Consider the following 25,862-nt stretch of genomic DNA (forward strand, 5'->3'; position numbering starts at 1 on the left):
GTCCAAAACGGAATTAATATTTAATGTGTAAAATCCGCTGTATATCCATTCAAGTGAATGGTGCGTCTGTGATTCTCGTCGGAGGTCTCGGCGGAGAGGTGGGGGCGGAGCTCCCGGTAGTCATGAATTATTACTGTAATATGACTGTATGGTTGCAAAGTCATTAGAGCAGGCGGGGGGGTGGGGGTTGTCATGTGAGTGACTGTATTGTGTGTGTATGTCTCTTTAAGAGACCGGACGGTATAGGCGGTGCACACACCGGACGCTTTAGTTGGTTGCACGTACACAAGGGAGGCAACATGTGTCTGTGAGAGGAACAGCAATAAACAACCTTTGTAGTTAAAGTACGTTGTCAACAGTGAGTTATTATATCGGTCAGTCGTTGAGGATGATCTGGATCGCTTTGGATCTTTTATGCAGCCAGAGGTGAGCCAGTTTGTTTCGACTCACGCACGCACGCACGCACGCACACGCGCGCACACACACACACACACACACACACACACACACACACACACACACCTTGTTTCAAAGTCCACTGGTGAAAACGAAAGTATGAAACCTCACTACGGAGTTGAATTGTTGTAAGAGCTTAGGATCAGCGAAATGTAATTAATAGGCTATTGTTAGAACACATCTGTGACACAGTAAAAGTTGGGCCTGCATGTTTTTTAAGTCAACAAATAAGGTAATAATGTGCTTTATTTTACAAGCCTACTTTTGTCTAGTTTGTTTAGTGACACCTTTCATAGTTGTTAGTCTACCTGTTTTAGCTACTGTTGTTTGAATGTGTCAGCGAGGGCTTATTTAGTTTACTATCAGAACCGTCACATCTTTTATCTGTCTGTCTGTATAGGCAGTGGCGAAATTAGACCTTATTCCCCATGGGTTTTCAGATCAAGGGGGCCCTGATCAAAGGGGCCCGGGTCTGTTGTCTTTGCGCGATTTAAGCGCAAACTACAATGATTAATCCACAGATTAGGAAAGTAGGGCCCTGGGACCCCTAATATATTGGAAATTACAAAATATATATAATATACTAGTATGAATGTATGTAGATATGGGCGCATTTCTTTATTTAGGCCTATTAAAAACAAAATAAAAATTCGCCACTAGGGGGGGCCCTTGGGTTTTTAAAACCCAAAAACCCTGCCAAATTACGCTTTTGTGTATAGGTAATGCTTTTCTTTTTTGTTGATTTAGGTAATGCTTGTCTTTTTTGTTGATTGAATCAGATCCTTTTTATGCCCATATATGGAGATCCCTGTGATGCCAGGGGAACCAAATCCCTTTTATGCCCATGTATAGAGATATGGAGATCCAATTACTTAATTCCGGGGTCAATTCAGTCAAGATCCTCTCCAGATGGTCTTAGTCTCTTTATTCTCTTCCGGATTGTTTCTCTTTGTTTGGTTTCACCCTAATTTGAAAAAAGTGTCCTGCATCCAGTTAAAATACATACAGTGTATATATATATATATATATATATATATATATATATATATATATATATTAGCGGTGCAACAATACTTGTATCGATATCGAACCGTTCAATACGAGGGTGTACCGAACCGAATGACCCTGTACCGAACAATACAATACAATACCACTCCACATCCACATTCCCATGAACCCCCTCAAGGACCCCTAGGGGTCCGCAGAGCCCACTTTGAGAACCACTACCCTAGACGTTGGGTACAGTATTGTTCAAAGTTAAAACAAAAAAATACGTAGTTATAAAAATACATTTATAAATCAAGGACATTTCTGTTCATTTTTTGTATCGAAAAAATATCGAACCGTGACAACAAAATATCGAACAGAATCGAACCGTGAATTTTGTGTATCGTTGCACCCCTAATATATATATATATATATATATTGTGGGGTCCCAGATTTAAAACACAACCAACACCAGACAAATGGACAGTTTAAGCCACTTTTGGGCATGTTTATTTAGTATATAGCAGAATAAACAACAGCAGCGGAGCCTCGCTCCGTTCAATGCAAGTACTTCACCAAACAGAAATTGTATCGTTTTCTTAAACGTTTCAGAATAACTCAGATCAACATTTGTATAAAGAATGAATTGCTATCTAGGCAGAGCAAAGTCAAACAACTTAAGCGAGTATAAGTGTAACCAAAGTTCTCCCCGGCCCGGGGCGGATTGATACTTGCAGTCTTTCAGTAGTAGGTTTATGTTTCAAGGCACAATTTCAAAGCCGTCACACTCACGGGCAGTGCGCATAGAGTACGAGATGTTTACAGGTACAATTCCAAAACCCTCGCACTCTCCATCGTGCGGCTCTCCAGGTCAGCTTCAGCGTCTCCTCTATATTGCCTGGTGAAGGACAGATAACGTCGGGTTAACATTGCATTCCTCTGTATTACAATTAGAAGCAGAACATGTGGAGTGTAGCTCAATATCTAAAGCTTTCTTACCGCCAGTAGCCCGACCGCCAGCATAGTGAGTCAGTGCAGACTGAGGCAGAGGAGGCTCTTTTGTTTGGCCAGGGGACCCAGCCCTGAGCAACGCAGCTGTACTCAGATTAGGCTGATGGAACAGGTAATTCGGCAGGTAACGCCCTTCTATTACCTGTCCCAGGGCTGGGCGTCGTCTCTGAGAGCCAGCTCTCCTCCCTCTCCACTGACCCACAGTGCTGTGAGGCTCACCTGTGAGGCGGTTGCCTAGCGACACTCCACACATCCTCCCCCTAAGCTCGCCGTTGCTAGCGGGAGCTTCACTCTTCTCATCTTCATACAGTCTTGAAAGGGCATCGGCATGGGGAATTTGTTTCCCGGATCTGTGTTCCACTTTGAAATGATAGTCTTGGAGCTCCAGGAACCAGCGTGTGACTCGGCTGTTCCTATCCTTGTTGCGAGACATCCACTTCAGGGGCGCATGGTCAGTGATGAGGGTGAAGGTGCGGCCCCACAGGTAATACCTCAGGTGATGTATGGCCCACTTCACGGCAAGAGCTTCTTTCTCCACGACGGCATAGTTCCTCTCATGCTTCAACAGCTTCCGGCTGACATATAGGACGGGGTGCTCCTCTCCATTCACCACCTGGGCGAGCACGGCTCCCAACCCGGTATTGGAGGCGTCGGTGTGGAGTAGGAAAGGCTTTTTGAAGTCTGGTGCCACCAGCACAGGTTCTTCACCAGAGGTTGCGCTAGGATTTTTAACAGCCGGTCACCGTGACCGGCATGATTACAATTTATCGGACATCTGATAAAAATACCGGACATAATAATTTTAATGCATGGATGACAAGCAGGTGCAAAAACATAGCCAATAACAACAGTTTAAGTCCTGCTGTATAGTTGGGACTGAACTAATTGAATGTAAAGGAGTAGTAGGCTGTACAAAAAACATACAGCTTCCGAAGCTGTATGTTTTGATGATGATCGATCATCTTGCATAAGGAAATTAATTATATTGGACTACTCACGCAGGCTGTGTGTTTGCACAGATACTGCATGGTTTCATAACAAGTTGTTTCTGTTCTGCATCATATTTCAGGCCAACACATAATAATGTACAGAATAATGAGAAATAGTCTGAAAGTGGGGTCTGCGCAATGTTTCATAGGTTGATAGATTAATCTGGCCAGAAAGGAATCAATTATAGACTACTCACTAGTATGGTCGAGTGGTCACGATCATCCTGCATCTCTGTTATGCAACTTTGGGAAGGTTGAAAAGGCTTTGGTGGTGATCTTGTACAGTTTCCATAACATCTCCTCATAAAGAACTTCAATCGAGTGTATAAAGTTTGTTTTATATGGGTTGTAGTTGTCCTGCGTGCCTTCAATAATTCCCATGGGTTCACAGTGCGCATTGCAAAATGACGCTGAAATGGACTGCTGTCTTCTCTCTCCCCCAGCGCCCCGTTCGCAAATTAATGTTTAGGCTAAACAGTTCTGATAATACAACTTATTTTTGACTGTCCATTCATGTACTATAACTTAAACTGCGCGCTCATATTCCAAAACCAAGGCAGCTCATAGAGAGCATAGCGACAACATAACAAACCAACTAGGCCTACCCAGCAACAACTATCATTTCCTGTCTTACCTTCACAATAAAGTGTCTCCCGTTTACCTCCCAATGCAGCTTATTTCACACAGGTTATTATTAACAGGAAAAAGTGTAACTTAACCCGTGTGTGTTTGTGCAACCAGACGTGCATGTGAGAGAGAGTGATGAGGAGAGAGAGAGAGAGAGAGAGAGAGAGAGAGAGAGAGAGAGAGAGAGAGAGAGAGAGAGAGAGAGAGAGAGAGAGAGAGAGAGAGAGAGAGAGACATTGAGAAAGAGAGAGAGAGAGAGATTTGCGGTGAACTGCCGTGTCATTTTCAATCGGTCCTTATGTCCGATGAGGTTTATATTTTCCGGTCTTTGTCATTATAAATCGGTCAAATCCGGCAATTTCCGGTCTAACGCAATCTCTGTTCTTCACACAGGGCGTCTTTCAACGTTTGGAAAGCTGTTTCCGTCTCGGGCGTCCACCTGACCAGTCGGGGCAGGGACTGGCGCGTCAGGTCGTATAGGGGGGCTGCAACAGTAGCATAACCTTTAATAAACTTTTGATAATATGACAACAAGCCTAAATATGACTTCACCTGTTTCTGGGTGACAGGGCGGGGCCAGTTCCTTATTTTTTCCACTTTCCTCTCCTGGGGTTTCACGCACCCCCGACCGATTGTGAAACCGAGGTAGTTGGTCTCGGTGTGACCGACGCGACACTTCTTGGCGTTGGCGGTGAGCCCAGCCTTGCGGAGGGCCCCTAGGACAGCTTCCAGGTGGTGGAGGTGCAGGTCCCAGCTGGAGCTGTGGATCACGATGTCGTCGAGGTAGGCGGCTGCGTAGTCCCGGTGGGGTCTCAACACGCAGTCCATCAGCCGTTGGAAGGTGGCGGGGGCCCCATGGACACCGAAAGGTAGGACTGTGTACTGGTAGAGCCCCTCAGGGGTGGAGAAGGCCGTCTTCTCCTTGGCTCTCTCCGTCAGGGGTACCTGCCAGTACCCTTTCGTGAGGTCGAGGGTGCTCACGTACCACGCCGGGCCCAGTCGTTCGATCAGCTCGTCTACTCGTGGCATGGGGTATGCGTCAAAGGCGGAGACTTCATTCAGCTTTCGGAAGTCATTGCAGAAGCGTAGAGACCCATCTGGCTTCGGGACGATGACGATAGGGCTGGACCATGGACTTCGAGACTCCTCGATCACTCCGAGCTCCAACATCATCTCCACTTCTTCCTTGATGGCTTTACGTCTGGCTTCTGGGATACGATACGGTCGCAGTCGGACCACCCTCCCGGGTGTAGTTATGATGTCATGGCGAATGACCGGAGTCCGACCGGGCAGGACGGAGAAGACGTCGCGGGTCCGACTCAGCACTTCTTTTATGTCTTGCTTCTGTGCTGGGGCTAGGTCCTCTCCTATGGGCACTTCAGGGAAAGACTGGGGAGAACTGGTCGTTAATAGGACAGAGGACGGCAGAGGCTCCGCCACATGCCATTTCTTCAACAGGTTCACATGGTAAATCTGTTTCCGTTTCCGGCGGCCCGGCTGGCTCACACAATAGTTCACAGGGCCCACTTTCTCCACCACCTCGTAGGGGCCGTGCCATTTTGCCAGAAATTTACACTCAGAGGTGGGTATTAGGACCAAGACTTTCTCCCCCACTTTGAATTCTCTAATGGTGGCCCCCCGGTTATAGGTGCGAGCTTGCTCCCGCTGGGCTTGTTGCATATGCTCTCTGACTATGGGCCACACCTTCCTGGCCCGGGCCTGCAGAACATCTACATGTTCAATTACGTTCTGGTGGCCTGGCTGTTGGCTCTCCCAAGTTTCTTTTGCAATGTCTAGTAGTCCGCGGGGACTCCTCCCATACAACAGTTCAAAGGGGGAGAAGCCCGTGGAGGACTGGGGAACCTCTCGGATGGCAAACAGTACATATGGAATTAATTGGTCCCAATCTTTCCCATCTTTGTCAATTATTTTCTTTAGCATTTTTTTTAATGTCGCATTAAAGCGTTCACAGAGGCCATCTGTCTGAGGGTGAAAGACTGACGTACGTATACGTTTAACTTTAAGCCACCGATACAACATTGACAAAACCCTTGACATAAAACAGGTGCCCTGGTCAGTCAAAATTTCATTCGCAATTCCCACCCGGCTAAACAGCATGACTAGTTTGTGTGCTATGGCCTTGGCTGTAGCCGCCCGTAGTGGAATGGCTTCGGGAAACCTAGTGGCATAGTCGATTATTACAAGTAAGTACTTGTGACCTTGGCCAGATTTTGGTAGGGGCCCCACAATGTCCATGGCGATACGTGAGAATGGGGTTTCAATAATTGGTAGAGGAATCAGGGGGTTTCTAAAGTAGGGCCGTGGGGCCGTTTTCTGGCAGTCTGGGCAGCTTTTACAAAAATCCTCTACTGCCCGTTTTACGCCGGGCCAATAAAACCGGGCCAAAATACGTTCGTAAGTCTTTTCTACTGCCAAATGAGCCCCCAGTTGGTGAGTGTGGGCTAAATACAGAACCCGTGACACATAAGACTTAGGAACCAACAATTGCTCTAGAGTGTCACCTGCCCTGTCTTTAGTTAGCCTGTACAATAGGTCATTTTTCACTATAAAGCAAGGAAACGTGTATTCACTCACCCCCTCACACTTTTGGCCGTCTATGGCCACCACACGCTGCCTGGCTAGGTTCAGGTTCGGGTCCGCCCATTGGTCGGCGGCGTACTTCCCGCTCCTCGGCCCACGGTCCGGCTCCAATGCCGAAAACCCGGGGACTTCATCTCCCTCCGGCGTCACGCTGTCCTCTGCGGCCGCCCGGCGTCCCCGCCGGGTCCGCGCTCCACTGGTTGCCAACCCGTCTTCACTTTTCTCGCTCTCCCTCTCGAGCGCCTCCTCCCCCCCTCTTCTTTCCTCTGCGGAGGTGCTGTCGTCGTGGGCCTCGTCGCTCGGGCCGAACACGGGGCAGGCGCGGTAGGTGGTTCTCGGCTGGCTGTGGCGGAGACGGCGTCGTCTTTGTACGTCAAGGTTTCGTCTCGGCGGCCAGTACTGATCGTAGAGCGGGCAGTCAGAGCCGATGAGCAGTGGGACAGGGAGGTTGAGAACCACTCCAGCCGTCACGAGCAGGTCTCCCCTCGGCGAGAGCACTTTGATCTGTGTGACGGGGTAGAAGCGGAGATCACCGTGGACGCAGGTTACAGGAACGGTGACGTCGCCCACCTTCCCCGCCAGATCAGGGTGAACTAGTGTGACAGCGCTGCCCGAATCCAACAGGGCGTGGGTGTCCACGCCGTGGATGCGCACCGGTACCGTGGCGTGCCGTCGTCTTCCCGTGCCGGAGTGTAGACACGGCCTTGGCGGCTCCGAGCCGGACGCACTGGGCATGGACACGTCCCTCCTCACCTCCGGACAGGACCAGGACAGGTGATCCGGCTGGCCGCAGACGTAGCACCGCCGCTGGGTAGGGGGAGTTCGGCCGCTTCTCTCTGGCGGCGCGCTCCGTGGACGTGGTGGCGAGCGGGGAGAGCTTGGTCGCCGTTGTTTCTCTCGGCCGGCGCGCTCCTCCCGCCTCATCATCTCTGTGCTGACATGGTGGTTCTCAAGCAGGGCTATCAGCTCTTCCAACGAACCGGGACTCACTCTAGATGCGTATTGTCGGGCGTCTGGCGGCAAAGCTCTAACGCAGCGGTCAATTACAAGTCTCTCCACAGCGGGGGGATCACCCGGGCTGGTCAGCCAACTAGTCGTCAGACGCAGCAAGGAAGCAAGCTGGGCACGGGGCGGCCCGTCAGTTCTATACATCCAATTGTGGTACCGCTGTGCCCGGGCCGGGATACTATAACCATAACTTGCTAATATTGCTGCTTTTAACTTATTAAAGTCTCGAGCGTCAGCTGTTGAGAGGTCGCGGCAAGCCCGCTGCGCCTCGCCAGTCAGAAACGGTGCCAACACCGCGGCCCACTCAGCCTGTGGCCACCGTTCCCGAGTAGCCGTGCGCTCAAACAATTCCAAATAAGCTTCAATATCATCGTCACCGGGGGCAAATTTAGTGAGTACTTCGGCTGGGGCTCGCGCTGCTGCTGTATCCCTATTAACTTTACGTATGAGCTCATGCACGGCTGTCTGTAACTCAGCCTGGCTTTTTAACAGCGCCGTAAGCGCCTGTGCATGTTCCATTGTGTGTTGCTGGTGAGGTTCGAAACCCGATTCTCCACCAAATGTGGGGTCCCAGATTTAAAACACAACCAACACCAGACAAATGGACAGTTTAAGCCACTTTTGGGCACATTTATTTAGTATATAGCAGAATAAACAACAGCAGCGGAGCCTCGCTCCGTTCAATGCAAGTACTTCACCAAACAGAAATTGTATCGTTTTCTTAAACGTTTCAGAATAACTCAGATCAACATTTGTATAAAGAATGAATTGCTATCTAGGCAGAGCAAAGTCAAACAACTTAAGCGAGTATAAGTGTAACCAAAGTTCTCCCCGGCCCGGGGCGGATTGATACTTGCAGTCTTTCAGTAGTAGGTTTATGTTTCAAGGCACAATTTCAAAGCCGTCACACTCACGGGCAGTGCGCATAGAGTACGAGATGTTTACAGGTACAATTCCAAAACCCTCGCACTCTCCATCGTGCGGCTCTCCAGGTCAGCTTCAGCGTCTCCTCTATATTGCCTGGTGAAGGACAGATAACGTCGGGTTAACATTGCATTCCTCTGTATTACAATTAGAAGCAGAACATGTGGAGTGTAGCTCAATATCTAAAGCTTTCTTACCGCCAGTAGCCCGACCGCCAGCATAGTGAGTCAGTGCAGACTGAGGCAGAGGAGGCTCTTTTGTTTGGCCAGGGGACCCAGCCCTGAGCAACGCAGCTGTACTCAGATTAGGCTGATGGAACAGGTAATTCGGCAGGTAACGCCCTTCTATTACCTGTCCCAGGGCTGGGCGTCGTCTCTGAGAGCCAGCTCTCCTCCCTCTCCACTGACCCACTGTGCTGTGAGGCTCACCTGTGAGGCGGTTGCCTAGCGACACTCCACAATATATATATATATATATATATATATATATATATATATATATATATATATATATATATATATATCCTATCACTGAGGATACGTCCCAGGTGCATCCATGCAATGTTTTTCCTTATAGTAATTCTATTTATAGTGAGTCAGGAATAGACTATGTGACAATCAGGAAGAGATAAAATTGTAACAATAGTAATAATCACTTGTTACAACAAAGGCCTACAATGTGTTGGATAGTAGTTTTCGTGACAAGCGTAACAGGTCAGGTGGGCACCAAAACCATCTGGGCATTGGGGACATGAGGGCACCTGAAAACAGTGTGGCAAATTACAGTATAAGAGGGAAACTGAGCACGAGTCCTGCATAATCTGCAAACATGAAATAAGAGGCAAGGATTACAGGTATTTAATTTGTTCAGGGTTCACCATTCCAACTTATTCTATAGTCTGTTTTGTGGAAAACAGGAACTGTAATTGTTACACGTCCCGGTGTGGGTACGTGTTGTGCAGTTTATGTGATTACCCTGAAAATACAGGACACAAGGATCAGACACAGAAACGTGGTGTTGCTTTCACAAGATCCACAAGATAATGCTGGTTTTATTAAACCCCAAAAACTGTACTCTGTCAATTCTTTCTTTCTTTTCTTTTTCCATTGTATGTTCAATGTTGATCTTTTTATGTTTCCAATAATCATATAAACAATAACAATCATTCTGTCAAAATTCACAAATTCACATTTCCATTACACCATTCTCATCATATTCCCATATTTTCTCTTCATACAGTATGCATCTCTTCTCTCTTTACAGTATAATACTCTTGTATTTAGTATAATAACATTGCAGTGTCACTGCATTACTTTGGCCTGGCCTACTGGTGGCTAGCTGCACTGCTAACAGTGCTACACAGAAAGTAGACAGTAGTTAGTGGAAGCTAAATGCTAACAACACTAGTCTGGGTCATAACTCAACACATATATACAATGGCACATTCAAATGCAAAACCGAAATCATTATTCATACATTCTGACACTCTTCTGTTGTCAACTGTTACAAAACTGGTCCCGAAAATAATAATATAAAAATAAACTGTTCAGGAGTCCACATTGCATGAAATAGTCACAAAACATCATCATCTTTACATCAAACTGAAGCCCAGTGTTTTATCTAACTCCCGAATTTATTTGTATTACAAATACAGTTGTTTTGAGGTCATTACTAACCTGAAAATACAGGACACAAGGATCAGACACAGAAACGTGTTGTTGCGTTCACAAGATCCACAAGATAATGGAGCTTGGGCGGAAGTCACGTACGCATACTGGCATTCCCACGAGTGAAACAAGCCTACACTGCCCCCTACTGACAGTAGTTAGCTGTTGTTTGGGTATTCTGTCAAATCCCAGTGTATAGTCAAATGATTATTATCCACAAGGATATAATAAAAACGAAAATAACAAATTACACAATGTGACAACTTCTTGTGGGTGTCACACGTTCCCCGACAAAATAAAGATGGCTCCTGACATTCCCAAAATACAAATATCTCAAATCACATTCTTAAAGTGCTTCAAACTCAAAAGTTTCTTCAAAATAAAATCAACATCAATACATGGGTGTCATGTATGGCATATATGTTGATGGCATGTAAGGTGCGGGTGGATATGTCAGTGACATATGGTAAGGTGTACCCCAGAATGGAAAGTATGCCTCAACTGAGTTGATTGTTGGGTGACCAAGTGTATCATATGTAAACATCTGTGGTGGTCTCCTCTCCCTGGCAGATCGTCTGACATCATTGGCAGGTGAGATCACCCGTCTCTCTTCGCGTTCAGGTAAGTGTTCATTGTCATTTGTTCTTTCTGCGTGCCTTTGTTCTCTTGCAGGTGATGGAACTCGATCAGGTAAGTATTCTCTCTCATCTTGTCTTTGTGCTTGTCCTTGGTTTTCCCTTACAGGTACTCTCTCAGGATCAGGTAAGTATCTTTCTTCTTCCACAGGTTCTTGAACTCTATCAGGTAAGGATTCTTCTTCACTCTGTATTTCCTCCCTTATAGGTGCATCAACTGGTTCTCTCTGACTTGAAGTCGGTTCTTGGACTGAATCTCTCCGTTCTGTCCTGTTCAAGGGCAGTCTCAGCCAATATCCTCCAGTGCTGCGTTCTTCCTCTGAATCCTCTGAGTCTTCACTCTTGTCCACCTGTTGTTCTGAGTCACTGGCTCTTGAACACCTTTTCCTCTGTCGTTTCCCAGGTGCTGAGTTCACTGGATCAGGAGGTGTTTCGACAGGTAGGTCGCTCACAGGTAACAACAGATTACGATGCAGGGTTCTTGTTTTCTGCTTATCTCCACTTTCTTGATAGACAACGTACACAGGGTTTTCTGATACCTGTTCTTTGACTAGGTATATGGCCTTTTCCCAGTACGACCTTAACTTTCCAGGCCCTCCTCGTTCGCTGAGGTTCCTCACGAGCACACGGTCTCCAGGCTTTAAGACAGCTCCTTTCATCTTCTGGTCATAATATGACTTGCCTCTGGCACTTGAATGCTTGCTGTTCTCACTTGCGATGTGATAAGCCTCAGACATTCTCTTTGCCCATTTCTGTGCATAGCCTTTGGGTGTGACTGGGTCTGTTTCTTCCATCAACCCAAATAACAGATCGACTGGCAGGCGCGGATGATGGCCATATAGCAGATAGTACGGCGAGTAGCCAGTGGCCTCGTGCCGGGTACAGTTGTAGGTACTATTTGTGCGAGATGGTCCTTCCAGCGTTCTTTCTCTTTGTCTGCCAGCGTTCTCAACATTTGCAGTAAAGTGCGGTTAAACCTCTCTGCTGGGTTGCCTTGTGGGTGATATGGCGATGTTCTGGAATGGCCAACCCCTGAGAGCTTCTGCAGCGTCCGGAACAGTCCGTTCTCGAACTCGCGACCTTGGTCGTGGTGCAATTTTGCCGGATACCCAAACCTTGGTATGAAGTCGTTATATATGCGCTCTGCTGCAGTTTGTCCGGATTTGTTCTTCGTCGCGTATGCTTGCGCGAATCGCGTGAAGTGGTCAACTACTACCAGGATGTATTGATAACCTCCCTTGCTGGTCTCAAGGTGTAGGTAGTCAATGCAAACGAGTTCTTTGTTGGCAGGAGTGCAGGTGGTTGTTGGCTGGTGTCAAGAGAGGCGATGTGCAGGGCAGCGATCCAAGCCACATCTTTCCTCTGAGCTGCTTTGTTTCCCTCCCACGTTGCGCACACAGCATCATGGCTCAGCTCCTCAGTGCAAGCTGTCATGTATCTGTCGATATCTAGAGGAATCCTCGACAGTGTATCTGCATCGATGTTTATCTTCCCAGGTCGGTACTTCACATCAAATCGGAAATCAGACAGTTCCCCTACCCAGCGATGACCCACAGCATTTAGCTTGGCAGTGCTCATAATGTAGGTGAGCGGGTTATTGTCTGTGTAAATCGTGAAGTGAGGGGCGTAATACAGGTAATCCCTGAACTTCTCGCACACGGCCCATTTCAAGGCGAGAAACTCCAACTTCCCGCTGTGTAGATTGTAGTTTCTCTCTGCTGGGGTTAAAGTTCTCGACCCGTAACCAATGGCCCTCAACTTCCCGTCTTGCTGCTGGTACAGGATCGCCCCGAGACCCTGCTCAGATGCATCGGTATGCAGGACGAACGGTAGGTTGAAGTCTGGATATGCTAACACGGGTGGGCTCGTGAGCATGTCCACAAGTCGCTCAAGTGTCATCTGATGTTCTCTTGTCCACTCTACAGGAGTTCTGGAGGACAGTTGTGGTCCTTTGGATTTTCCTCTTCGTGTTACAGTCCCTTTCATCTCAGGTTTGACTTGCAACAGCTCATAGAGAGGTCTGGCAATCCGCGAGAAATCCTGGATGTAGGATCTATAGTAGCTTAGGAATCCAAGAACCCGTCTGATATCCCCTACTGTCTGCGGCGTCTTGGCCTTCAGGGACACCACTGCTTCTAGGTCCTTTGGGTCAATTCTGACTCCTTCAGCAGACACAAGTCTCCCCACGTACCGGACCTCACGTCGAAAGATTTCACATTTCTCCGGTTTGAGTTTCACTCCATGGTGTTGGAGAGCTCGGAGAACTTTGCGCACTCCCTCAACGTGTTCTTCAAAAGACTTCGCATAGCACAGGACATCGTCGAGGTATGGAAGGCAGTACTCGTCCCTTAGCGAGCCAAGCATTTCCTCCATACTCCGCTGGAAGGCTGCGGGCGCGTTTGTGAGGCCGAATGGGATACGAACCCACTCAAACAACCCCCAGGGCGTGACGAAGGCTGTGAGATGTCTGGACCTCTGCTCAACGAAACCCTGATGGTAAGCTTTCCCCTGATCGAGAATGCTAAACCAGGAATAACCTCCAAGGGCATCAGTCAAGTCTTGAATTCTGGGTAGTGGATGTCGATCAGCAACGGTCTTTTGGTTCAACATGCGATAATCTATACAGAGGCGCAGTGTTCCATCCTTCTTCCGAACGCACACCATTGGAGCCGAGTAGGAAGACTTGGATTTCACTATCCACCCCTTTGCCAGGAGGTCCTGGATGTATTCCTTGACTTCTTTGAGCAATGGCTTCGGGATGGTGGAATATGCTCTCTGGACTGGAATATCGTCTTTGAGATTGATCGACATTTCCAGGCTTGGAATGCAGCCGATATCGTCGCTGTCTCTTGCAAAAGCTGCCGATTCTTCATACAGCATTTTCTTTACTGTCTCTTGCTGCTCCTCTTCCAGGTGGGTGATATCAACCGGAGGGTGCCACCAGGATGGACTTTCATCAGCTGATGAAGCGGTGACACTGTTGATCTTCACGTTGACCTCCTGGTCTTGTACAGCATTGTCAGGTGAGTATGTTTCAACTACTTTTGCGATTGTCTGCACATTTCCCAAGGCAGTCTTTCGAGGCAGAGTTATGTCATGCTTGGTATTGTTCCCAACTGGCACCGTCACATATGGTTGCCTCTGGTTCTGTATTTCGAGCAAGCCTTCACCCACATCCAGTTGTTCTAGAGGCACGCTGTCTTCATCCGGCTCAAATAAGACAGGGCTGGTAGATGAACTCATGTTGGGTGGGACTCTGCACTTTATCCAGGCGACCTGGCCAGCGGGGATAACCATGTCATGTTGGCCTAGCCTCAGGCGTCCGTGCTGCATGCTGGGCTTTGTAGTGGATACACAGCTCACTATAGCCTCCGCTTTGTCACTGGTAATGGAGATGGCCCCACAGAGCAGGGTAATCAGTGTTGGGATGAGTTTCTCTGGTTGTCCCAGAATCAGTTCCTCCACAACGTTGAAACCAAGCAGTGGTCTTTCCAGGGGCAGGCTACTCACTAAGAATGGGACACTGATCAGCAGGTTAGGGTCTTCATTCCCAGGTAAGTTTACTGTTACTGCCACCCAGCCATCAAATGGGATTAGTTCTCCATTCACTGCATACACTCCCAGCTCATCCTCTTCCTTCATCAGTTCAGTGAGCGGCTGGGCCTCAAGATGAGGTAAGTGTTTGTCTTTCCATGCCCGGTCGATCATACTCACTTGGGCCCCTGTATCCAGCAAGGCATTCACGGATAGCCCGTTCAGGTAACATTGAATTAGAGCTTTTCTTCCAATTAGTCTTGCAACTAGTTCGTTTTTGGCATTCAGTGGGTCTGGTGGTGGCAACTTAATGGTCTTACTTTGCTCATGTCTCTGTTTTGCACAGGCGACTACTGGAGGTGAGGTGTTTGCCTTAGTAGTGCTCTCTGCGTTGGTCTGGTTGCCTTGGACACCACTCGGCTGAGGCGGTTGTGGCCCGATCACTGGTTGCCCCCCTGCAGTGACCGGCTCCAGTTTCCCTGGTTCTTCTGCTTTTTGAGGCAACCCACAGCCCTGTGACCTTCTTCACCGCAGACGAAGCAATGGCGACAGTATGACAGGCCCTGCTCCAAACATTTAGAACAGCTGCTAGGCCTCTCTCTTCCCGCAGTTGTCGGTCTCCTCTGGGGATACTGGCACACCTGTTCTGGCGGTTGTACTTGTGTAGGCTGTTTCAGTGAGTCAACCACTTTTGTAAGCGCCTCAATTTTTGCTGACAGTTGTTGTATGATGTCCATTCCAACTGTTTGTTCGACACTCTGTTGCTTTGCTCCTTGGGCTTGTGCTGCATTTGCTTCTAGCTGTGCACCTTGAGCTTGTGCTACATTTGCCTCTAGCTGTGCACTGTGGGCTTTGGTCTGATTTTGGCGGGGCGTTGTGCCTAACCTCTTTTGCCTCTCGCTCTCCTCACTCGTTATTCTCATCACGTGTCTGAGTATCAGCTCATCTTTCACATTGGTATCAGCAAGGAGGGGTTTTAATTCCCTGCGAATCTCATTGTGTTTGTGTCCCAGCCCCTGATACACTGTGCGTAAGAAAATGTCTTGCACTGTCGCTTTGTTGTACTTAATGTTTGCATCAGGAAGGCTGGATGTAAACAGTATCCTCTGTTTGAGCCCAATTACTCGGTAAAGAAATTGTTGGGGAGTTTCACCATCGTTCTGCTTCGCACACATAAGTTCCCGAAACAATTCAGTACTCTCTCGCTCTCCCAGGTGGGATTGTAGAAACCCCTTGAGTTCCTCCAAAGTAACATCCTCTTGACTAATCAACATCTCCTTGAAGTTCCCTGGCTTGATTATCCTCAGCACAGCCCTGACAACTTCAGAGTCACTGAAACCCTCCTGAATTCCCTCATCAATCTGTCTGCACACATTACTGTAAGTGATGTCAGCTGAGTTGTCACCAATTTGACCCCCGTGAATTTTGAATTCCCTTCGTTGTAGATACGAGAGTTCTCTGAGGGAGACCACCTTCGCATCTGGCTGGTAAGTATTGGGATCAGCTTGGTAGCGTGTGTGTGGTGTGTGTAATGTACTGGGTGTGTGTGGTGTGCGTGGTGTGTGTGGTGTGTGTGGTGTTTGTGGTGTGTGTGGGTCTCTGTTTCGTACAGCTGGTTGTGTTGGTGTGGGTTGTGAGGAAAGTGACTGTGTGGCAGGTGTGTCAATACACTGTTTAAGTTTTTTACCAAGCTCCTCATAGCTTAACAACATTTTCTGTAGTTCGACATTTTGTGTGGCACCAACTGAATCAGTCATGGCAGCACTAATGTTATCACTGACTGTAGTAACATGGTCTGCATTTACTGTAGTAGTGTTGGCGGTGTCAATTAACTGGTTGGCGGCACTGGTTACAACTGCCAGAGTAGAATCAGTTGGCCCCACATTAACATTGGCATCAACATCAACAACCATATTACCATTTACATTTGTTGCAATTATTTTCTCTTTCTCAGCCTTGCGTGCAACATCTACAAGATCTTTCACCACTAGAAAATTAGTCATACCTCTGTCCTCAGACTGAAGGTGATGCTTGCTGTAGATGTACTCACAGATGTGATCAAAGCAACCCTCGTGATCTTCTTCCTCCAAGGTCAACTGGTCTCCTCCTGGCACCGGGCCCACTTGTTTGGCAATTTCAAAGAGGCTGCTTGGCGACAGGGAGAACAGGCCCATCCTAATGTCCCACATTAGTCTCTTCCTTTCTTTGTCCGCCATTGTAGCTCTTCTCCTCTTCCTCACGTCAGGCACACACAGTCCAGCAAGTTGACACAGTCTCTACTTCGGTCCACCGATCACCGCTCAGGTTCACTGTTCACACCTGTCCTTCCTCTACAGCGTCCATCGATTTCAGCATCAACAGTTCAGCACAGCTCTAGATGTCATCGGATGTCATCGGTTACTCTCCAGGTCAGTCGCACAGTTCAGCAAGATGACAGTCTCAATGTTCACTGTTCTTAATCGACATCAGTCTCTTTTATTCACAGGCCTCATGTACTGCAGCCGCAGCTCCTCTCTGGTTGTAGATCTCAGTTGTTACTGCATTAGCTCACAGCAAAACAGCTCAGCTCTGGTCCCAGATGTCATTAATTTTTAGATAGCGTCCCACCTTGGCCTGTAGGTGGCGCTATCCCGGACGAGCCCCCAAGAAACTGTTACACGTCCCGGCGTGGGTACGTGTTGTGCAGTTTATGTGATTACCCTGAAAATACAGGACACAAGGATCAGACACAGAAACGTGGTGTTGCTTCACAAGATAATGCTGGTTTTATTAAACCCCAAAAACTGTACTCTGTCAATTCTTTCTTTCTTTTCTTTTTCCATTGTATGTTCAATGTTGATCTTTTTATGTTTCCAATAATCATATAAACAATAACAATCATTCTGTCAAAATTCACAAATTCACATTTCCATTACACCATTCTCATCATATTCCCATATTTTCTCTTCATACAGTATGCATCTCTTCTCTCTTTACAGTATAATACTCTTGTATTTAGTATAATAACATTGCAGTGTCACTGCATTACTTTGGCCTGGCCTACTGGTGGCTAGCTGCACTGCTAACAGTGCTACACAGAAAGTAGACAGTAGTTAGTGGAAGCTAAATGCTAACAACACTAGTCTGGGTCATAACTCAACACATATATACAATGGCACATTCAAATGCAAAACCGAAATCATTATTCATACATTCTGACACTCTTCTGTTGTCAACTGTTACAAAACTGGTCCCGAAAATAATAATATAAAAATAAACTGTTCAGGAGTCCACATTGCATGAAATAGTCACAAAACATCATCATCTTTACATCAAACTGAAGCCCAGTGTTTTATCTAACTCCCGAATTTATTTGTATTACAAATACAGTTGTTTTGAGGTCATTACTAACCTGAAAATACAGGACACAAGGATCAGACACAGAAACGTGTTGTTGCGTTCACAAGATCCACAAGATAATGGAGCTTGGGCGGAAGTCACGTACGCATACTGGCATTCCCACGAGTGAAGCAAGCCTACACTGCCCCCTACTGACAGTAGTTAGCTGTTGTTTGGGTATTCTGTCAAATCCCAGTGTATAGTCAAATGATTATTATCCACAAGGATATAATAAAAACGAAAATAACAAATTACACAATGTGACAACTTCTTGTGGGTGTCACATAATACCAAATGCCTGTGTCTGTCAAGCTTGGCAACAAAACAACAATAACTTGGCAATGGAAATGATGAATGATGATGATGATGATGATGATGATGATGAAGAATTGATCTCTTTCATTTTGTTGGGACACTGTGCTTTGCTTGGGAACGGCATAGTGTGCCAAAAACTAAAAAGGGAAACAAACAAATGAACGTCTATCATCAAGGTGTTCCCGTTCCTGTTCAGAAAGTCTACGTGGTAATGGTATCAACAATGCTAAATTAACAGAATATAATGGATAATTGCTCGCTGTAATGACTGTAATCGGCCTGAAGGTGGCGCTAAATGGGACAGATCCATGTCGATGACATGACTGTAGACATACTGTGTACCACTTTGTGTGATTTTAGGGCAAAATCCTTAGGAGCAGTGTCCAAAAATGTGTTTGAAAAAATCGGCCTGAAGGTGGCGCTATATGGGACAGATCCATGTTGATGACATGAGAGTAGACATACTGACCCTCATTTATCAACGTGGTGCAGATAGGGTTGCCACCTTTCAGAAATTGAAATAAGGAACACCTCTTCTGGGCACGCGGTGCGTGCGTTCCGTGCGTTCCGTGCGCGTGGCACAGCCGCCGGCCGGCGAAAAAATGCAGTCCCAAACCCATGAAATGCATAGAATAGTTATAACTATAACACACAACATGGTATAACCTATATTGTTTTGCAGTTTGAAGTGGCCAATTGTTTCTAAAATATGAACAAGTTAATTGTGTATGAAATAAAGCAATGTATGAATGATTTGAACCTGGCTCTTGTATTGGGTCACTTGGTGGTCAGTAAAGAGAAGGTAGTCAAGAAACCATTAAGTCATATACTTAAAGTTTAAAGTGCTTTATTAGCAACAAAGATTAAACATTTTTTACTTTAGGCTGAATAGGCTTCACTAGCCTGAACCTGAGCATAGCCTAGTTTAAAGTGCTTTATTAGCAATGAACATTGAACATTTTTACTTTAGGCCAGGGGTAGGCAACCTTAGGCACGGGTGCCAACATTGGCACAGGGAAGAGTGATCACCGGCACTGGTAGAAGTGTGAGAGAGAGATTTTCTATTTTAAAAACAAATCTTTTTTTTTTTACGTGGTCAATTAAATGAAGTTAGCTCATTTATAGCATATAACATCTTGCACAAAATGTTACATTCATTAAAACATTTCATGAACATTCATGAACTCTGACTGTGGAGGGAGTCAGGGAGACAGATGGGTTATTGCTCTGGGTCTAATGATCGTTATAACAATGTCCTGCCAATCAAAATATGTCAAAATATTTGTCATTAAAAGAAATAAAAAATAAACGTGGTCAATTAAATGAAGTTAGCTAATTTATAGCAAATGACATCTTGCACAAAATTCTACATTCATTAAAACTCTGCACTCTGACTGGGAGCTCTGGGTCTAATGACCGTTATGTCCTGCCAATCAAAATATGTCAAAATATTTTTCATTAAAATTTATGTTGACATGGCACACTGACATTCTAAAAAATAAAAACATGGCACTTCATTTCAAAAAGGTTGCTGACCCCTGCTTTAGGCTGAATAGGCTTCACTAGCCTAAACCTGAGCATAGCCTATTTTATAAAGTGTTGATAAGTAAAACTTTACTTAAGAGGACAAAAATAAATAAAAAGATTAAACACAAAGTCTTAGGTTCAACATAAAGTGTCCTCTTTGGTGTAGACCAGGGTTACACAGTAAACAGTCAAGCTTTCCCTCTTTTCCTCACTTCTTTTTCCATGTGTACTTCTTGTTGCTCCTGGCAGCACTGAGTAGCTGTTTGTCTTTCAAAGCAGTTGTGTGAAATTCAGAACAGGACTGCTCAAAGTTGAGATTGATCAGGAGCTCACTCCTAATCAGTTCCACTGAGCACCTGTTCCTGCTGTCACTCCACTTGTTGGTCATCCTGGAGAAGACCCTTTCCACATATCCAGTGGATGCTGGGATGCTCAGTATGTGGCTCATGATAGACAGCATATTAGGCAGGTTGGCTCCTTGAAAAACGGCCATCCACTTGGCAGCCACACCTTTGGTCTTCCATTCAGCCTCTTCTCCGAGCTTCTTCAGAATGACATTGGCTGTGGTGCACTCATCATAAAGGTCATCCATCTTGACCTTGGGGATGAGGTTGAGCTTAGCAGCCACCTTCTCAAAGTCATTGAAGCTCAATGTGCTGTGTTCCAGAGAGAGAGGTTGCAGTGAGAACAGCCAGTTGTCTTCTGAGAAGTTGAACCATTTCTCAACATAGGAGATTGCTTTGTTCAGAAATGCAGTGAAATCTGCCCTTGCCATGTTTGCTTCTTGTGGAAGGAGGCGCTGCAGCTTCATTTTAGTTAAGTAGCCGTAGTACTGGTCATCTCTCCTCTGCGTGAGCTTTTGCCTGAAGTTATCCATGATGGAGTATAACTCCACACAGGTGGTTGCATCACTCTCCAGCTTCTTTACAACTTCCTCAAAGAGGGAGAGGATATTATTGCAGAAGAGCAGGTAAACCTCCACTATGTCTCCATCTTCCTCAGTGGAGTCTCCTTCTCCTTCAAGTTTTAACAAAGCTTGAATCTGTTTTGGACACTCATCCCCCAGGCTGATGAAGTAAGACTTGAGTGCAGGCCAGGTTTCCAACAGTCGGTGGATGGCTGGATTAAGAGAGAGCCACCTGGTTGTGACATGTCGCAGAATCTCTTGGAACTCAACTTCACAAAACTCACAGAATCCTTTGAGTGAGTCTCTTCGTTTAGCAGATATGGAGAAGTGGCCATATATCTTCAGCACAACATTTTCCACATCTACAGTGAGATTGTCAAGAGAGTGCTTCACTGTGTTGTGCATTATGTGAGCATGGCAGTTTCCTTGCACCAGATCTTTCTGTTTCTTCTTCAGGTTGGTGAAAACAGAGTTGTGAATACCATAATTAACATTAGTGTTGTCTGCACTAAATGCTGTTACTTGATCCAGTGACAAGCCAAATTTATCAAGGGATTGTTCCAGGAGAGCTACAATTCCGGCAGCTGACTCATCTGCATTCTCTATGAAGTCAAGCATTTTGTTTTTGACCCCACACTCTGGAGTGAAGTATTGGACAGCAAAGGGAAACATCTTCCTGTTCCCTTTATTTGAGGCATCTGTCTGTATGGAGAATGGGAGGGGTGAGGGTGATGTTAAGGTCTTGAGAACATCACTCACTGCCTTTGGAGCCAGGACGTCTTTCGCTAGAGCCTCCTGCTTTGTTCTCCCCAAAGTCATTTGTTTCACAATTTTGGAATCAGGTAGAACCTTTTGATTGAGCTTGTGTGCACAGTCAGCACTGTTGTAGCTGAGATTATGGTTCACTGTGTGGTATACCTGTGATACTTCAGCTGCAGTAACCTAGAGGGGAGGAGTGGAATGACAAATTGTTAATGAAATTGAACAGTCTGACTTTTATATTGTTGTCTGAAAACTATGTATTTATATTATTTATGAATTTACATTTTTTTTTAAATAACTGTTAATATGCAGAATTCAAATGAGCATAACATAAGAGTTCTGATTCTGAACATGAGTTGCTCTTTAAATGGACACAATATTTATTACTATTCATTCATTTATATTAAATACATGCTTATAAACTTTAAAAACTCAACATGAATAAACAGTCAACCATAATTAGTCTATGAAATAGCCTAGCTCACTGGTTCCCAAACACTGAGTTCATTGGTTCCTTTATCACTACCCTGTTTTTAATTATTAGCCTATTGTAATTGTAATATCAAAACATCTTTAAAAATCCATGAATTAAAAAATATATATTAATTATTTTCCCTCCTCAGTAACTTCATGGAGTTGAAAATTAGAAAACAAATGTCTAAGAAGTGGTGAAATAACCAATCTACAAGCTCACAATGATGTGAGCTTGTTGATCTGCTATTTTCACTAGTTTGAGAAAGTCTGTGAAAATGTCTCATTTCTTTTTTGTGTCATGGCATGGGCTAAATGTTTGGGAACCACTCAGGCTATACTGACATGATGACATCTTAAACCATAAATAAGGACATCTTAACATGACATGAATGACATCTCAAATCATAAATAAGGTCAATATGTCCCATACCGAATCAATCTCAGGAGCTGTTTCAGGTATGAAGAACTGCGACACCGCTCTCTGGGTCTGCTGTGTTCTTATATTTCGGGAATGTGTTTCTCCTCTCTCATGCTGTCTGATATCAGACACTCCACCATGTGATACAGAGAACGTTCGCCGACATACTCTGCAGTTCGCTTTATAAACGTCTTCACTGACGCTGTCAAGCCACGGGTTTGTTTCTTCCCACTCGCGTCTGTACCTTTGTAGGCGTCTGTCCTTTTTTTGAGGCGGTGGAGTATTGAATTCACCAGACGACATGTTTAAAGCGCGCGGTGTGCCTGATCTGCCTGGTGTAAGGAGGAAGTTCGACTGTAACTAGGCAACGGTGATTGACAGCGACATGCAGTGCATATGCAGACAGGGGCCGTGCTGCTAGCGGAGATCGCAGGAGAGGAGAGGAGAGGAGAGCGTACAGCCGCAGCGACTTTTGCTGTCTTTTCCTGTGTTTTATTTCATTCATTATTGTTAAATTCTGTGTTGAGGTTTGTGTGACAGACCTTTATGGGGCATTTGGTTAAATACGGAACAAACCGCGTTCCGTATTGGTTCAATACGGAACGCATCTTTTAATTGTCCAATACGGAACGATTCCGTATTATACGGAACGGGTGGCAACCCGAGGTGCAGATCAAAATTTGGGTGTACACCGAAATTTAGGGAAGTCTCGACATTTATCATTTCAACTTGACTTTGACTTTGGTCTAGGGTAGGATCAAATCTCACGTCAAGTCCTGAGGTGGTGTAGGAATCATCCTACACCACTTTGTTCCATTGTAGACGTGCGGAGCGGCATTGTCTAACTATCTGACAGGCAATGGACACATGTATCCACTCGAAAATGTATATCCAACACAATAATAAATAATCCTGTGAAAATTTTACATTTTATAAAAGCATAGCCTATTATAGCCAGCTACATCATAGACATGCACGCCGATTTTATTTCCAAGTTACAATGACAAGCAATTAAAATCTAGCAATATAGAAGCAATCTACTGTTAAGTGCTTTAACAGTCTAAATCTTAAGATTGCAGACCTGGCTCAGAACAAGCACAGATATAGCCTACGAACGCATGCGAGAGCATTTTCGGGTCCAGCGCGGCGCCGCTGTGATTTACCGTGAGGCGTGAGCCTCCAATTTATACAGTGACGCGAGTCCTTTTAAATATGGATAAAACCCGAAGGTCCAAACCTGGCTGTGCCCAGCCCAACACACGCACGCTGCGGGGAGAAGACCCGCCCGTGCGGGAACGGTGCATGATTGCAAGTTCAAACACTCAAACGCGCATTGTGCTCGTCGCCGAAATTGGGTTAAATTTATATCCAAAACGTAACTGTGGGGTCTCTCAATTTATACAGTCGCTACAGTACTGTAGTAGGCTTACACTATGCTGGAGTTAATGATGAAACCCGACGTGGTGAGAGTGAGACCGTGACATTCTTTTCGTGGACCGTGAGGTATTATACAAGTGTGTCCTATATGGAGTTATGTATTAAGGATAAAACCCACCCGACGCTTCAAACCTTCAGATTATAACTGCCTCCTTGTCAGTATCTCTCAGTAACATCGCATGCACGGCATCCTGTGGTTTCGGGAATACATGATTTTGCGTTCTTTTTTTTCTTCTTTTTTTTGTAACCACTCAAACGCGCACTGCAGCGTCGCCGATATTGGGTTAAATTAATATATTCCATTTGTGACAATGACTGGTGTGTGGTGTCACTCATGTAGGCTGCAAGCTTAGGCTACTATACAAAATAAATGGTAATAATGGTTCCACAGTGAACCTAAATGCTGCTGGGCTTGGTGGTGTGTGTGTGCGTGCGTGCGTGCATGCGTGCATGTGTGCGTGGTCTGTGTGGGACGTGGACACTCTTCTATTGGCTTTCCTTTCGTTGTTAGGTCGTATTCAGGTCGTTCTAGTCGTAAAATCGGGGCGTTTCGAGAATAATTAAGGGCGTGTTATTTAAATTTCAGCCTGCGCATTTATCAACGCTGGGATCAAATGTACGCCAGGTGTGTCTGTTTAAGCATTGATAAATGCCGTGCACACGTTGCCCTACGCAAAATTTGGTGAAAAAAATAGACCAGTTTTTACACTCATTGATAAATGAGGGCCACTGTGTACCGATTTGCGTGATTTTAGGGCAAAATTTGTAGGAGCAGTGTCCAAAAATGTGTTTTGCAAGAATCGGCCTCATGGTGGCATGTGAGAAATGAGGGTGGAGGTTGTGGTTTGGCAGGCAAGGAGTGTGTATGCAAAGTTTGGCATGGATAGGGGCAACAGTGGCCGAGTTATGAGTAGGGCAAAAGTGTGACGTGACGTGACAGACTGACTGAAAGACTGGCGGACTGACAGCCCGGCTGGTGGAGGTTTTGATAGTAACTGCGACCTGACGGTCGCAATTAATCACATCCTTTTGGATATAGTACATCTTTGATAGCAAAAAACTTCCAACATAAACAAAATACCTAAGCTCACGATGCATAGCATCACGATACGTTGTGAACTTTTAGATCAGCTATTTTCAATTGAAAAGGTAATTGTTAGAATATTCACTAAGAAACAAATCTGTAGCCTACATGAAAAGAAATATCAAGTAGCCCCTCGCCACCATCCCTGGCTAATGATCTAAATATGCCTTAATTTATTCTAAATGCCCTGTATTACTACAATTAAAACACCTCAAATAGTTTATTCATTTTATAAATAGTTCATCTTTTACTCAAGGAGAGAGAGAGAGAGAGAGAGAGAGAGAGAGAGAGAGAGAGAGAGAGAGAGTCAACACCAGTTTAAAATTCAAAATACAGTGATTTGTTATCTAAGCGGAAAACATGGGCAATTAACCTCAGGGTGGGCCCTTGAACATAAAAATCCTAATAAAATATAAAACCCCTATGCTTACCTTTAACCATTAACCAATAATAAACATACAGAGATCTTACCTACTCTTAAAGGGGGAGTTCAGTCAAATAAAGATGATAACAAGTGTATTCCCAGTTTGTCACACAACAGAGTAATGTATTATTAACCAACAGACAAAATTTTAATGATGAAAAAAATCTAAAAGTTTGAAAAAATGTGTTTAAAAATTTGTCAAATCCAATACATATTTTTCTGACCTTTCTGACAAGGACTGTAGGGGCGTGGCCTATGTACACATACACAATGAAGCCACGCCCATTCACAGAAGTATCCACTTTGGTTTTCTTGATTTAAAAAAAAAAGAAAAAAAAAGGCACTGAGGTACATTTACTCAAAAAAGAAAGTAACTAAGTACATTTACTCAAGTACTTTATTCAGGTACTTTGACTTGAGTATTATTATTATTATTTTCAGTAGTTTCTACAATGCAGTAGTGATACTTTTACAGTTTTACTCAAGTAAAACATTTGAGTACTTTTTCCACCACTCTCTCTCTCACACACACACACACACATGTGATTGGCTGAGTGGGGCAGCAGTTAGTTTGCCTGCTTCTCTCATCTCATCACCGCACCAGTCTACAGACAGGAGGAGACGAGGAAAGCTAGGCTATACTAACTGCTAACCAAACTCTGTGTCAGAGTGAAAGGCTAGTGGAGTGTGGATTGAT

The 25,862-nt window shown here is 45.4% G+C and overlaps 1 protein-coding gene across 1 annotated transcript in view; it reads left to right on the forward strand.

Moving 5' to 3' along the window:
* Positions 1–344: 344 nt before the first annotated feature.
* Positions 345–25,862, forward strand: part of LOC308301306 (uncharacterized protein) — a 41,882-nt gene continuing 16,364 nt past the window's right edge. The window contains exon 1 of the mRNA XM_080745244.1: positions 345–426. Within this exon, the coding sequence (XP_080601370.1) occupies positions 389–426 (38 nt within the window). The 5' untranslated portion in view covers positions 345–388. The remainder of the gene's footprint in view (positions 427–25,862) is intronic.

This window comes from Nannobrachium achirus (genome assembly GCF_963921795.1).
Source record: "Nannobrachium achirus genome assembly, chromosome: 2".
NCBI lineage: Eukaryota > Metazoa > Chordata > Actinopteri > Myctophiformes > Myctophidae > Nannobrachium > Nannobrachium achirus.